Raw genomic sequence first — 14799 nt, 5'->3', positions numbered from 1 at the left:
TCTGAAGATGTGCTGATTTAGGTTGTTTGGACATGCTAAGTTGACCCTTGTGTCGGGGGGGGTTAGCAGGATAAATATATGGGGTTACGAGAATAGGGCCTAGGTGGGATTGTGGTCGGTGCAGACTCAATGGGCCAAATGGCCTCCTTCTGCACTGTAGGGATTCTATGAGATATCAGGCAGGCTGGTTATAAAGCTGGTACACTTAATGTCTTGGGCAAGAGAGGGGGACCTGTCAGGGTTTGTGCATTCAGTCGTTAGCCAGTGAAAAGCATGTGAGCGAATACTGGGTAAGAAGACCACAGTATTCCTCTTGTGGGCACCGCAGTTGAGCAGCTCACTGACACTTACTGTTTTAACTCACAAATGAAGAACAGGCTAGTGGCTGAGTGGAACAGAACAGAACCACGTGTTTAGTAGAGTGAAGCAGAGTCCTCTGCTGGAATGTATGTCTGTTTATTGGCTCTTGTCAATACTCTAGTTACTTAAACCTCAGGTTGGTGCTGGTATCAGAAAGGCTCCACTTTATATAATGATTGTAATGCACAATTTATATGAGCTGGAGGACATTTTCTCAAACTATGTATTTTTAACAGATATGGGTCAATGAAGCTACTCACCTGGTGTATTTTCAAGGCACTAAGGACACACCTTTGGAGCACCATCTCTATGTCGTGAGCTACGAAAATCCCATGGAGATTGTACGACTGACACAGTTAGGCTACTCTCACAATTGTTTCGTTAGCCAGGTAAGACTCCTGCTCGCCTGTGGATCTACTTCAGAAAATGAATATCGTAGATCCAACTCCTGGGCAATGATTGCTGTATCCCTTCTCATTGAGATCTGCATTTAGATAATTAATAAAGTCTGACAACATAGTGACAGTTTCAGCATATATAGTTTTACACATACAGATATGATTCTTGTTTATTGGTGGGGAAGGGAGGGGGGGCAGGGATTGCACATACAAACATATGAATTAGGAGCAGAAGTAGGCCGTTTGGCCCCTCGAGCCTGCTCCGCTGTTTGATAAGATCATGGCTAATCTGATTGTGGCCTCAACTCCACTTTCCTGCCTGCCTGCCTCTTCCCTTTGGCTGCCTTGTTAGTCAATAAATCTATCTACCTCTGCCTTGAATATATTTAGTGACCCTGCTTCCACCGCTCTCAGGAAAAGAGTTCTACTTGAGCTGCTGCACTAGTGTAGGAATTTACAGTGGAACAGAGTTACAGTTTACACCTTCTCCTTGCTTGTAGAACTTTGATATGTTTGTCAGCAAGTACAGCAACCAGGACCATCCACACCGTGTGCACATCTTCCGACTGACTGGATCAGAAGAAGCCCCTCTCCACAAACAAAGTGAATTCTGGGCCGCAATGTTAGAGTCTCCAGGTATCATCATTGTTATTATTTAAAAACTAATGAAGTAATCCTCCATTGTCTGTGAGTTTCCTCCGGGTGCTCTGGTTTCCTCCCACAGTCCAAAGATGTGCAGGTTAGGTGGATTGGCCATACTAAATTGCCCCTTTGTGTCCAGGGATGTAGAGGTTAGGTGGATTAGCGGGGTTAATGTACAGAGATAGAGCTGAGTGTTATGCCTTAGTAAGATGCTCTTTCGGAGAGTCAGTGCAGTCTTGATGGGCTGAATGGCCACTTTCTGCACTGTAGGGATTCTGTGGATTGTGCAAAAGCTTCTAGAAAGTTGTCTGTTCTCTGAAGCATGCAGCGGTGGTAAGAGGGATCAGAGAGATAAATGGTATGCTGAAAGGAGGTATGAGGTGTGTTGAAAGTGATAAACACATACATAAGACACACACTCAGATCTCACTGTTACTTTGAAGCTAATTCAGCTGTCATACAAAATAAGTAGCCCGTAGCCTGGCTGTTGAAATGGGTTCCATTGCGAGCTTATGCAGGCATTTCTTTACCTGAAATGTTACTGACTATATTGCAGGTTGCCCTTCAGATTACATTCCTCCAGAGATGTTCAGCTTTCACAGCAAGTCCGGGTATATATTGTACGGAATGATGTTCAGACCACATAATCTACAGCCTAGAAAAAAATACCCCACTCTGCTTTACACGTACGGTGGCCCTCAGGTAGGATTATTTCCCGTTTTCCCCTAAACACCATTTTGTGTTTCTTTTTCTTCACCCTTTTTGTGCGTCCTGTACCACGCCCAGGACACCTGAACAAACAGACAGGCAGGTAATTTTCTGCTGTGTCTCTGCTGGAGCAGAATGTGTTTTCAGTGGTAATTCACTGTTTGGTTTCCCTGCTGTTTGCTGGGATTGTAAAGCAGTTTCGTCTGAATTCCCCTTTTGATTTCTTGCTGACTCTCTGTGTGTTTACTCTAATCCAACTTCAGAATGTTAAAGATGTCTGTTAGGTTCGATGTCTATTGTCCCTCAGTCTCTCTTTTCAAGAGAAAAGAGACCCAGTCAGTTTGTTCTTTCTCGATAGGTATGAGCTTGTCTTTCTGGTGCCGTTCCTTGTAAATCTTTGCACTCCCTCTATATCATTTTTATACTTCAGTTGGCCAGGTTTGTACACAATGCCTGAAGTGTGGTCTAACCATGGTTCGATACAAGTAGCATAGCTTCTCTCCTGTTCAACTCTGTTAAACCCTAGTGCTTTGTTCCTTTCTTTATGCCTTAATTAAATGTCTTCACTGATTTGTATATTTATTGCACCTCCAGATCCCTTTATTTTTCTATATCCTTTTGGTTCTTATTTTCCAAGTAATGTGTGACCCCCTTTATTTTCCTTACCAAGATGTCATATCTCTCAGTTCTTTTCGAATTGCTTGCCCAAAGGCAGGATCTCGCCAACTATTCGCCAAGCCATAGCAAAGTGCAGTGATTTTATTTTTACTTTGGACAGGGAAAGGAAGTAGGCTTTGTATCTATCTCAGCTGGAACAAGGATGGAACCCCATGCTGCTGATGTTAATCTGATCCCCACACTAGCCGTCTAACCAACTGAGTTAACCGGCCCCCACACTCATACTTACTGTGCTGGAATTCATTTGCCAGACAGTTAGGTTAGTGCCCCTGCCTTCAGGTGCTGATGGAGTCAATGAGCTAGTCCATTCCCTGTTGAGATTAGTGGGATAGTTCCCTCCCTCATATACTGTGTCTTCCTTCCCAATTGTTAACCTATTGATTCAGTTACTTGTTGTAAACCTTCATCCCTGTGATTTCTTCACTGTTTTTGTGGGGGGGTTTTTGCCGCTTGCAGTCTCTAAATCAATCTAAGTGCTTTCTATTTTCAGATGAATTAGAAATAACCTGTCTAAAAGATTTCAGATGGATATTTCTTGGAGGTCAAATGTCGCCGTTTAACATGCATCTTCTTTCTTTAATGGCTTTTAATGGTCCACCAACTTCACGCAGTGTCCACACTAAAGATGGACCCTCAGCTTCAGCTGCACAGCAAATGGCTGCAGGGGTGAAGAGCAGATCAGGAGTAACCACAAGTAACTCTTGCTAATTTCCTCTGCTTCCGTGTGAGAAAGGTTCCTGCTCAGAACTATGGTGATGTTGAGATCACCAATACAATGAATGGAAGATCAGATGCAGAAGGCGTGTAATTACAGTCTTTATAGTTTATTGCACAGAATGGCTACAGCACAGGAGAAGGTCATTCAGCCCACCGTGTGTGCTGGCTCTCTCTGAAGGAGCAGTTCCACCTACTTCCCCGCCTTCTCCCTGTAGCCCTGTACATTCTTTTCAGACAATGATTCAATTCGCTCTTGAATGCCTGATTGAACTTGCCTCCTCCACGCTCTCAGCCAGTGCTTTCACTGCGCGAAAAATGTTTTCCTCATGTCACCATTGCTTCTTTGCCAATTTCCCTAAATCTGTGCCCTCAGATTCTCAATCCTTCCACCAGTGGGAACAGTCTTGCCCTATCTATTCTGTCTTGACTCCTCATGATTTTGAATATCCCTATTAAATCTCCTCTCGACCCTCTCCTGTCCAAGGAAGATAATCTCAACTTCTCCAATCTTTCTACGTAACTGAAGTTCTTCATCCCTGGAACCATCCTCCTGAATATTTTCTGCAGTCTAATGCCATAATAATGAAAATAAATATAATTTTGCCTTATTATTTACTCCACACTAAAAGTAATTTGGATTAAATGTTGTTAAACATAAGATGCAATAGATATACCTCGTATTCTTTTTACTCCGTAGGTGCAGTTAGTAAACAATCGCTTTAAGGGAGTTAAATACCTGCGTTTGAACACACTGGCAGAGCTTGGTTATGTTGTGGTTGTCATAGATTCCAGGGGATCCTGCCACAGAGGCCTTAAGTTTGAAGGTGCCTTGAAATACAAGATGGTAGGTGGAATGCTTTATCCTTTGGATTCAGTTTCTTCAGTACGAGACCGGCAGAGCCCAGCCTGATAAACAATTTGACGATAACGCAGGGGCATAACAAATGGATTGCTAAGAAACGTATTGCTTACTAAGTCCCCGATCTCGGGTACAGAGCTGTGAGGAGAAGCTGAGCACCTTTCCACACACAGTGGTATGATCAAAGGGAGAACCATCAGCAAGATGCTCTTGCAAACCTCCTGTCAGCGAGCACAGCTCCAGAATTAGCAGAGGACTAAAAGCAGGGGGTGCCATTGACCTTGTGAGGGCCCTGTGCACAGGTGCGGTTAGGGCACTAGCATTTTCATGGACAATGACACTTTCTTGGTGTCTAACCCGCATGTGTACGGTCATGAAAAGGGACATCTGCAATAGGAAATGTAAAAAGAGTCGAAAAATTGGTAAGCAATTGAGAACATAAAAGTAACGGCAACAAAAGATTATAAACATCATGAAGCACCAATCTTATTTCTATTGGTGAGCCCGTATGCCATTTCAGAAACTAGCTTTGCGTGCTTTAGTTGAAGTGAGATACCCTAAATATTTGAGTGATTGAATGGGTGGCACGGTGGCACAGTGGTTAGCACTGCTGCCTCACAGCGCCCGGGACCCGGGTTCAATTCCGGCCTCGGGTCACTGTCTTTGTGGAGTTTGCAAGTTCTCCCCGTGTCTGCGTGGGTTTCCTCCGGGTGCTCCGGTTTCCTCCCACAGTCCGAAGATGTGCAGGTTAGGTTGAGTGGCCATGCTAAATTGACCCTAGTGTCGGGGAATTAGCAGGGTAAATATGTCAGGTTACGGGAATAGGACCCAGGTGGGATTGTGGTCAGTGCAGACTCGATGGGCCAAATGGCCTCCTTCTGCACTGTAGGGATTCTATGGTGTGGAGATGCCGGCGTTGGACTGGGGTAAACACAGTAAGAAGTTTAACAACACCAGGCCAAAAGCTTGTGTGGCTTTTGCTACCAAATAAACCTGTTGGACTTTAACCTGGTGTTGTTAAACTTCTTACTGGGATTCTATGGTACAGTTTGTATGGATTGAATTGAATCTTTTACCTCAGCCTTAACTAGGGGATGATGGTGGGTCAGCTTGGTAACAAGGTGAACACCTCGGTTGAAGCTGCATCAGTGACTGGCTCTCCCTCATTCTCCCAGATGCTCTCTCTGACACGCACTCATTCTGACACTGTTGCTCACTCGAACTATCTCTCCCTCCGTCACTCCCTCAATATTGCAACCTCTTCACACTCACCCTTTTACTCTAAAACACATTCTCACCGAATCTCTCATTCAGCAATCCATACTAATTCACAACTCCACTTCCTCAGTAACTCACCTCTTTCACTTGTTCTCTTGCACTCATTCACTCTTGCTCAATCTCGTATTCGCTCACACTCAAACTCGCCCACTCACCCATTCTCTTGTACTTTTGTCACCCTCACTCAGTAACTTACTTTATTTAGCTGAAGATTCGAGTGCCTCTTACACAGATGTATATGTATTTATATGTCGACACCTGTATCAGTTTTCAATCTAAATAAAATTTTGGCTTCCAAAAATTCTAATTGGATTACTTCAGTCTGGAATAACCTGATGCTTGCAAACTGAGAATCTTTTTGACAAATCACATGTGCTTGATATGATGTCATTTTATATTAAGCACATAGTGCTTTTAACATTCTAATCAGTGGATTTCTCGTGCAGGGTCAGGTAGAAATTGAAGACCAGGTAGAAGGACTACAGTATTTGGCTGCCAAGTACGGTTTTGTTGACATGGAACGCGTGGCGATTCATGGTTGGTCATACGGAGGTTATCTGTCCCTCATGGGTCTGGTGAGGAGACCTGAAATATTTAAGGTTTGTATGTCAACCCATTCTCACCCATAGGATCAATAGGAATATTAACTAAGTGACTGGATATGTCTGTTAATAGTGAGAATGTCTGCAAATCACCTGAGGTTGGAATGTATGAAGGGAATGCCTGCATCTAAAAAGCAAAAAAAAATTATTCATCTCCATTTTGTGTAAGCTCTTTGCCGCGTGACAATTCTACAGCTACTAAATCTGAACATAGAAGATAGGAGCAAGGGGAGGCCAGTTGACCCTTTGAGCCTGTTCCGCCATTCACTACGATCATGACTGATCGTCCAACTCAGTAGCCTAATCCTGCTTTCTCCCCATAATCTTTGATCCCATTCATCCCAAGTGCTATATCCAGCCGCCTCTTGAATACATTCAATGTTTTGGCATCAACTACTTTCTGTGGTAATGAATTCCACAGGTTCACCACTCTTTGGGTGAAGAAATGTCTCCTCACCTCCGTCCTAAATGGTTTACCCCAAATCCTCAGACTGTGACCCCTGCTTCTGGACTCCCCCACCATCAGGAATATCCTCCCTGTATCTACCCTGTCTAGTCCTGTTTGAATTTTATAAGTCTCTTTGAGATCCCCCCCCCTCATTCGTCCGAACTCCAGTGAAAACAATCCTAACCTAATCCTAATTTCTCCTCATACATCAGTCCCGCCATCCCCGGAATCAGCCTGGTAAACCTTTGCTGCGCTCCCTCGACAGCAAGAACATCCTTCCTCAGAAAAGGAGACCAAAACTACACACAATATTCTGGGTCTGGCTTCACTAAGGCCCTGTATAATTGCAACAGTCCATAGAAACGTAGGAAATAGAACCATTCGGCCCTTCGAGCCTGGCTCTGCCATTCATTTTGATCATGGCTGATCATCAAAATCAATATCCTGATCCCCCTTCCTCCCATATCTCTTGATCCCGTCAGCCTCAAGAGCTATGTCTAATATAGATAGAAACATAGAAAATAGAAAAACTCATTGTTGATCGCTACATTCTTCTTATTGGCTACCAAATGAACCAATCATATGTGACACATTTATTGGTTGATAGCTTACCACTGATTTCTCGAAATCACAGCACAGAAGGAAGCCATTCAGCCCCTCACATCTGTGCTAGCTTTTCACTGAACGATTCCAAAACAAATCCCACTGTCTATTCTCTAATCCCATAGCTCCATAACTTCCTCTGTTTTAAAGATTTATCCACTTTTCTTGTAAACAATGTCATGATCTCAGCGTCAACTAGTCTCTGTGACAAAGGTCAGAGAACTCACTGAATAAAAGCATTTCACAGAACCTCTCCCCTCACTCTCGTGACAAGTTAACTCGGTCACCCTCATCTCTGTCTGCTCACCAGAGGAATTACTCTTTCCCTATTCACGTAATCAAAACTCTTCATAATCTCAAAAGACTTATTCAGTTCATGGTGGTATAAGAAAAAAGGTCATTGATCCAGAGAAGGAGATATAGGAGGGGTGATCAAAAGCTTGGTCAATGAGGTAGATTTCAAGAACAATTTTAAATGTAGAAAGGACAGTGAAGGGACAGAGGGGATTTAGAAGGGAACTAGAAGGGGCCAAGGCAGCTGAAGGCATGGTCTCCAGTACTGGGTGAATGGAGGAGGAGAAATACCAGACCCCTGAGTTGGAGATGAGTTTGGAGGTAGAAAGGTCTTAACGATTTGAGGAACTTATAGAGATGGGCAAGTTGAGGCTGTGAAGGGGTTAAAAATACAGACATGAGTTTTAAATTTGACTCTTTGGGGATCAGGGCGGGGGTGTGGGATTTGGACTCGAATAGGATTTTTGAAATTGCTGGAAAAAGAGTCACGCTATTGAAGCTTCTTGTCTTGCACTCATCAGGACAGCTCACAAGATAAATCAACAAAAGCTTGGGGAACAACCATTTCCTGGTTCATTCCCCATGTTTATGCCTTGACCAATCAGAATCGATCAGCATGTTTTTAATTTGAAACAAAAGCTTGGCAGTTAACTGTTCTCTGCTGCTTTCTCCATTACAACATCTCTATCAATCAATCAGCGCTTTCTTCTCATGTAGTATAAATTGTTGCTCTCTTTATTGTTGGGATGTCCTGATGAGTGCAAGATGAAAAGTTTTGATGGCAGGCCTTTTTTTTTAAGCAATACTCAAGTTCTGTACTACCAAACAACTAATTGTTGAGATTACGAAAATTATCTGGTTCAGCCTAAAACAGGATTGGTGACAAGGGTATGGGATGATAGCATCAGTCTTCCCCAAGTTTTTCTGGAGGAAAGCTGGATACCGGATAAAACATTTTGATCCCTTTTCATGTGCTCTGCGCCTTTCTGACTTTCTTGCCAAGTGTGGACGTTCACGCCTGTAAATTGTAACCTTGTTTTGGTGCAGGTAGCCATAGCCGGAGCCCCTGTAACACTGTGGATCTTCTATGATACCGGATACACGGAACGCTACATGGGTCTCCCAGATAAAAATGAGAGTGGCTATGATATTGGGTCAGCAGCGATGCAAGTTGACCAATTTCCTCTTGAGTAAGTTCCACCACTTTGCTGTCTCTGTTGCGTTCAGCCACAATCCAACCCAAAGTCCATTCAAAATGTTTTTTTTCGTGTGTTCAATTTGGTTTTCTAACCTAAGTGTTGGGCAATTAAATGTTATCTGTGGACATTTGGTGTGCAGAGCTTTAAAAATCCTTTGAGAGCTTTAAACCTTAAAGTTTATAAATTGCATTTATTGGAAAGAAGTGTCTTATTATCTTGCTGTAAACATCTAGCGAGAGTTGAGTAGACCGGCTTTAAGTGAGTTTAGTAACTTTATACTAATAACATTCTGTGACCTAGTAACCAGGGAAGTCTGTGTGCTCCATAATATATATAATACAATACAAAAATCAGAAAATGCTGGAGAAGCTCAGAATTTGTGGAGACAGAAACAGAATTAGTGGTTGGAATTTTGCCGCCTCGGCCGCCCGAGACCAACAGAGAATGCCGTTCTGCAAGCCTCGCCCGGCCCGATTCTGGGACTGGCGTGCCGGTAAAATTCCGGACACTGTTTCAAGTCTGCATGACCCTTCTTCATACTGATTGGAAATGTTAACTCTGTTTCTCTCTCCACAGATGCCACCACACCTGCTGAGTTTTCCAGCATTTTCTGCTTTTTATTTCAGATTTCCTGCATCTGCCAATGTTTTGCTTTTATTTAAATCTCATCCTAAAATACTAATAGTTTGCAGTACTACTGTTACTTGGATCGGGGAGACAGTGAATTAAATTAAGGTCTAACTTATCAACCAGAATGTTTGATATTGGTAATTGGTCATTACCGTATTGTATGTTTTGATAAGAACAGTATTATTTAAACGGAGAAAAACTGCAGAAAGCTGCAACACAAAAGGACTTGGGGGTGCACGAAACACAGAAAACTAGCACACAGGTGCAGCAGGTAATCAGGAAGGCCAATAGAATATTGACTCTCATTTCAAGGATTGGTGTATTTAAGAGTAGGGAAGTCTTGCTGCAACTGTACATGGCACCGGTGAGACCACATCTGGAGCACTGTGAGCAGTTTTGGTCGCCTTATTTAAGGTAAGATATTATTTCAATGGAGGCAGATCAGAGGAGGTTCACTAGGCTGATCCCTGGTATGGAGGGATTGTCTTATGAGGAAAGGTTAAACAGTTTGGGACTCTACTCATTGAAATTTAGAAGAATTTAGAAGAATCTTATAGAAATTGATAAATTCTTGATTTCTCGAGGAATTAAGGGCTATGGGGAGAGAGCGGGTAAATGGAGTTGAAATCAACCATGATTGAATGGTGGAGTGGACTCGATGGGCCGAATGGCCTTACTTCCGCTCCTATGTCTTATGGTCTTATAGAATGAGAGGTGATCTTATTGAAACGTTTAGGATTCTTAAAGGGCTTGGCGGTAAATGCTGAGAGGATGTTTCCCCACATGGTAGAGTCTAGGACCAAAGGGCATAGTCTCAGAATAAAGGGGCGCCAATTTAGAGATGACATGAGGAGAAATTTCTTCTCTCAGAGGGTTGTGAATCTTTAGAACTCATTGCCACAGAGAGCTGTGGGGGCAGAGTCATTGTGCACACTTCAGGCTGAGATAGATTTTTGATAAGTCAGGGAATCGAGTTATGGGGAAAGGGCAGGAACGTGGATGCGAGGAATGTTGAATCAGTCATGATCTTATTGAATGGCAGAACAGGCTTGAAGGGCCAAATGGCCTATTCCTGTTCCTATTTTTTATAGTCTTATATTTAATTTGAGCAAAATGATTCAAACAGGATAATTAATGTGCCAGTAAATGTGCAATAAAATTAACCAGTTCTGTGTTTGAAATATCGTTGCCTGTACAATATTTCAACTACAATTTAAATTTGATTTGTGATGTTTTGGATGATTGAGTTAACAATAAAAAAAACCATGCACATTAGTAGAGTTGGTATTTGCCTGTGGAATTGTGTCACAGGCAGATTAAAGGAACGTTGTTAGCCTTCACAAAAGGGATCATTTTGTGAAAAACATTCTCAAGGATAGTCAGTGAGGACTATCATCAGCAATAAGTTTCACAACATGACTCTGAGAATTGCTGCTATCCCTAGTGTGAATTGTTCTAGATAATGAACAGTGATCATGTTTCCTTCTTTCTTTCCCACCTGTAGTCCCAACCGCCTGCTGCTCTTGCATGGATTCCTTGACGAAAATGTTCACTTTTCTCATACTACTGTACTGCTTAGCTTTCTCGTTCGATCAGGAAGGCCGTATGACTTGCAGGTAATCTGTTACACCGCAAATGAATAAATTGCAATGTCAGTTAGGTCTTATGTTTTCAAAGAAGAACAGATTGATCCTATACATACTCATACATATAGGACTGGTTGCAATAATATCCTCCTTTGCTTCAAGGTTCTGAGATTTGACACAGTGATTCCCCAGGATAAGGGGGTCAATTGTTTAGGACTGAGATGAGGAAAAATGTCTTTACTCAGAGGATTGTGAATCTTTGGAATCCTCTACCGCTCCAGCATTGGGTATCTTTAAGGATACCCAAGATGGACAGATTTTAAATTTCTTGGGGAATGAAGGGGTATGAGGAGCGAGTGGGAAAGTGGAGTTGACGAATAGAAGATCAGCCATGGTCAAGTTGAATTGTGGAGCAGGATCAAGGGGGAATCTGGTCTGCCCCTGGGGTCCAGAGGAGGTTCGCAAGAATGATCCCTGGAATGAAGGGCTTGTCGTATGAGGAATGCTTGAGGACTCTGGGTCTGTACTCGTTGAAGTTTCGAAGGATGAGGGGGGATCTTATTGAAACTTACAGGATACTGCAAGGCCTGGATAGAGTGGACGTGGAGAGGATGTTTCCACTAGTAAGAAAAACTAGAACCAGAGGGCACAACCTCAGGCTAAAGGGACGATCCTTTAAAACAGAGATGAGGAGAAATTTCTTCAGTCAGAGAGTGGTGAATCTGTGGAACTCTTTGCCGCAGAAGGCTATGGAGGCCAGGTCATTGAGTGTCTTTAAGACAGAGATAGATAGTTTCTTGATTAATAAGGGAATCAGGGGTTATGGGGGAAAAGGCAGGAGAATGGGGATGAGAAAAACATCAGCCGTGATTGAAAAGCGGAGCCGAGTGGCCAAATTCTGCTCCTATGCCTTATGGCCTTATTTCTTATGTTTTTATTTGCTGACATGACAAACAGACCCAATCGCTGTGGTAAACAACTTGGTTCTAAGCTGCTGACTTGCCGTTGAAAGCAATTGCTGACTTTAACGCTACAGAAACATTAGGATTTTAAAAAATCCAATTTTGGCAAAACGTGGGGGAAAAAATCACAAATTATTAAACTGGATAAAATGTACTCAGGACAAAAACAAATACTTAAAATGGAAAAGCGTATTGATAATTGTCTGTGCAATTGTAGAATAAGGATACCTGTATATTTTGTTTTATTTATAAATTGATGTTTTTCAACCGTTCAAGGTGTATCCTCAGGAGCGGCATAGTATCCGTGTTCCAGAGTCCGGTGAACATTATGAACTGTATCTGCTGTACTATCTTCAGGAGAACCTGGCTTCCCAGATTGCTGCCATGAAGTAGAAGATATTGTGTTACTTTTGAGACTTCCCTTCTCAGTCAACGACTCAACGCAATAGATGGTAGAAGAAAGACACTGCTCCACTAATAATGACCCACTCTTCCCCCATAAGTCACTACTATTATCTTTTTTTCATGAATAATCACCTCTCTGTTCTTTATCATCCAAATAGCAGTGACAGTTCCCACTCAATTTCAGTAATAGCAGCAACTGCCCTTATCTCACATATCCAATAGCAACCCTTTCTCCATTGCTCACCACTAACACATCTATATCTCCACGGCTAGTGCTTCCCAGCACCATCTCCCAGTGGCACATCTCTTTCCTGACCCCTCTCTAAAATTGTAACGCACCACCCATAATCTCACTAATAGTGCCTGACAATCACTTTCTGCTGTTTGTACTGAGAATGTAAAATAAGTCCCATGATCGTGGAAACTTCACATTCCAAGAGCATGTTACGGGCATTAAGGATAACTTCTCCTGAGGAATGTGTATGTACGTCAGTAAATCTTGAAAACTGTAGCAATTTTCCTCCAATTCTATGTTGCTTACTCTTTGATTCAATGCAGCTATCTAGAACTCAACGTCTTATTGAACCTTCCCCTGTGAGTTGATCGGCTTAGTGAGATTTAACCATTTGCTTCTGGCTGCCAGTCCTGCAGTTCGACTTTCCATCACCACAGCATCTGCTCACAGCCTTGCCATTACTGTGGTTCATTTGCTTAATTACCATAAAAAAAGCAATTACTGTATTTGCACGGATTGTAGAGTAAATGGAGATGATTGTGAAACATTTTTGAGCACTTTATGTAACAGTAATGTTTTGATTAATGTCTTAAACGGTATCATTTTTATTACTTAAAAAAAAACTGCATCTGGTCATGGATTATTTATTTTCTTTCAGCTACAAGTGAAAGGGTTTTACCACTGCCAAGCTTGTTTAGATTTTTGGACACTGTAGAGAATTGTATGTTTTCTGTGAAGTGAGGGCAATGTATAGAAGCGGGGTGGATTATATATTTGTGAATTCAACAAAGACATGAAGCAAGGTGGGAGGACATAAGCTCTGGCATGTATCTTGTGGGCTGAATAGTCTGTTTCTATGCTGTAAATACCAAGTACAGCCTCTAAGTACGGCTGTGTAACCACATAATTGCAGGATTGTGCCCTCGTACTGAATCATTATTGGGCAATATAAATTAATGGTCTCTCCCTTTGGGGCGGCACGGTGGTACAGTGGTTAGCACTGCTGCCTCACAGCACCAGGGACCCGGATTCAGTTCTGGCCTTGGGTGACTGTGTGGAGTTTGCATGTTCTCTCCGTGTCTGCGTGGGTTTCCTCCGGGTGCTCTGGTTTCCACCCACAGTCCAAAGATGTGCGGGTTAGGTTGATTAGCCATGCTAAATTGCCCCTTAGTGTCAGGGGGATTAGGAGGGTAAATATTTGGGGTTGTGGGGATAGGACCTGGGTGGGATTGTTGTCGGTGCAGGCTCGATGGGCTAAATGGCCTCCATCTGAACTGTAGATTCTATGATTCTAACTGTCAGTGTGAACGCAACACCATCTCGCACTGGTAATGCATCCACTGGGGGGAGAAATCCATTTGCGTAATGCCGCTTCACTGATATTGAAGAACTCTACATGGGCTGTGTGGGCAACAGCTCACAGTGCCTCTGTGTCGAAGGGATCAATGTGAAACGGCTAGCTGCACTAGGTAAACCAATTTCTTCCCCAGTGTCTTTTTGCCTACTTGTTTTCTGACTGATAAAGGAATCTGGTGCCTCTTTTCTACTGATAACTGAGGTATTGCATTGGGGAAGGGGGCAGGGTGGGTTAATAGTTTTGAAGAGAGGTTTCTTCACCCCCTCCCCAAAGGGTCTTTTACTGATGAGTTAAACCTTATGCTCTTGAATTCAGAGTTCCAGGCTCTTACAGCTAGTTAGCGACCTCCTCGGAAGCATGAGAGAATTCAATCTTTAAAAAAGACACATGCTATTATTCCAGTCAACACAATTAACCCATTTTGATAAATTAATGTGGACGTTTACAGACAAATCATATTTTTCTTTTAAATATGGACTTTAACCTACAAATTCCGACTGGTTTTTTTGCATTGTGAAAGTTGCAGATGTGTAAATATTGCAGGTCGAATTTCTGTTGATGTGGCTTTCTGTACATTTGTGGTAAATTAGATTCAGAAACCATATGCTGCTTTGTCTAGGCTGCATTCTTTGGTCTACAAGTGGTTTCACTTTACTTTTAAGCTGGTTTGCTACAGCTATCCTAGTCTCTGATTAATCTGTTGGAAGAACTAACTTTCCCTCTGAACGTGTTGTTATGCCAGTTATTTGGCATGGTTGGGAGAAGGTACTACGTTCACACTGGCATGTTGGGAGTCACCATGAACTTTTATTGTCCGACAATTATTCAGTACGAGGGC

At 42.6% G+C, this 14799-nt stretch overlaps 1 protein-coding gene across 2 annotated transcripts in view; it reads left to right on the top strand.

The window, feature by feature from the left end:
• Positions 1-14564, top strand: part of LOC144511225 (dipeptidyl peptidase 8-like) — a 40351-nt gene extending 25787 nt beyond the window's left edge. Inside the window, exons 13-20 of one of the 2 annotated variants that reach the window (XM_078241321.1) lie at positions 597-749; positions 1259-1394; positions 1957-2102; positions 4201-4347; positions 6087-6239; positions 8635-8777; positions 10921-11032; positions 12241-14564. In XM_078241321.1, coding sequence (XP_078097447.1) covers positions 597-749; positions 1259-1394; positions 1957-2102; positions 4201-4347; positions 6087-6239; positions 8635-8777; positions 10921-11032; positions 12241-12357 — 1107 coding nt within the window. In that variant the 3' untranslated portion in view covers positions 12358-14564. The remainder of the gene's footprint in view (positions 1-596; positions 750-1258; positions 1395-1956; positions 2103-4200; positions 4348-6086; positions 6240-8634; positions 8778-10920; positions 11033-12240) is intronic. The other variant, XR_013500777.1, reaches the window with a different exon arrangement.
• Positions 14565-14799: the final 235 nt, after the last annotated feature.

This window comes from Mustelus asterias, chromosome 24 (assembly GCF_964213995.1).
Source record: "Mustelus asterias chromosome 24, sMusAst1.hap1.1, whole genome shotgun sequence".
Classification (NCBI taxonomy): Eukaryota; Metazoa; Chordata; class Chondrichthyes; order Carcharhiniformes; family Triakidae; genus Mustelus; species Mustelus asterias.
The sequence above is the reverse complement of the archived record's forward strand: the minus strand, read 5'-3'. Positions and strand labels throughout refer to the sequence as shown.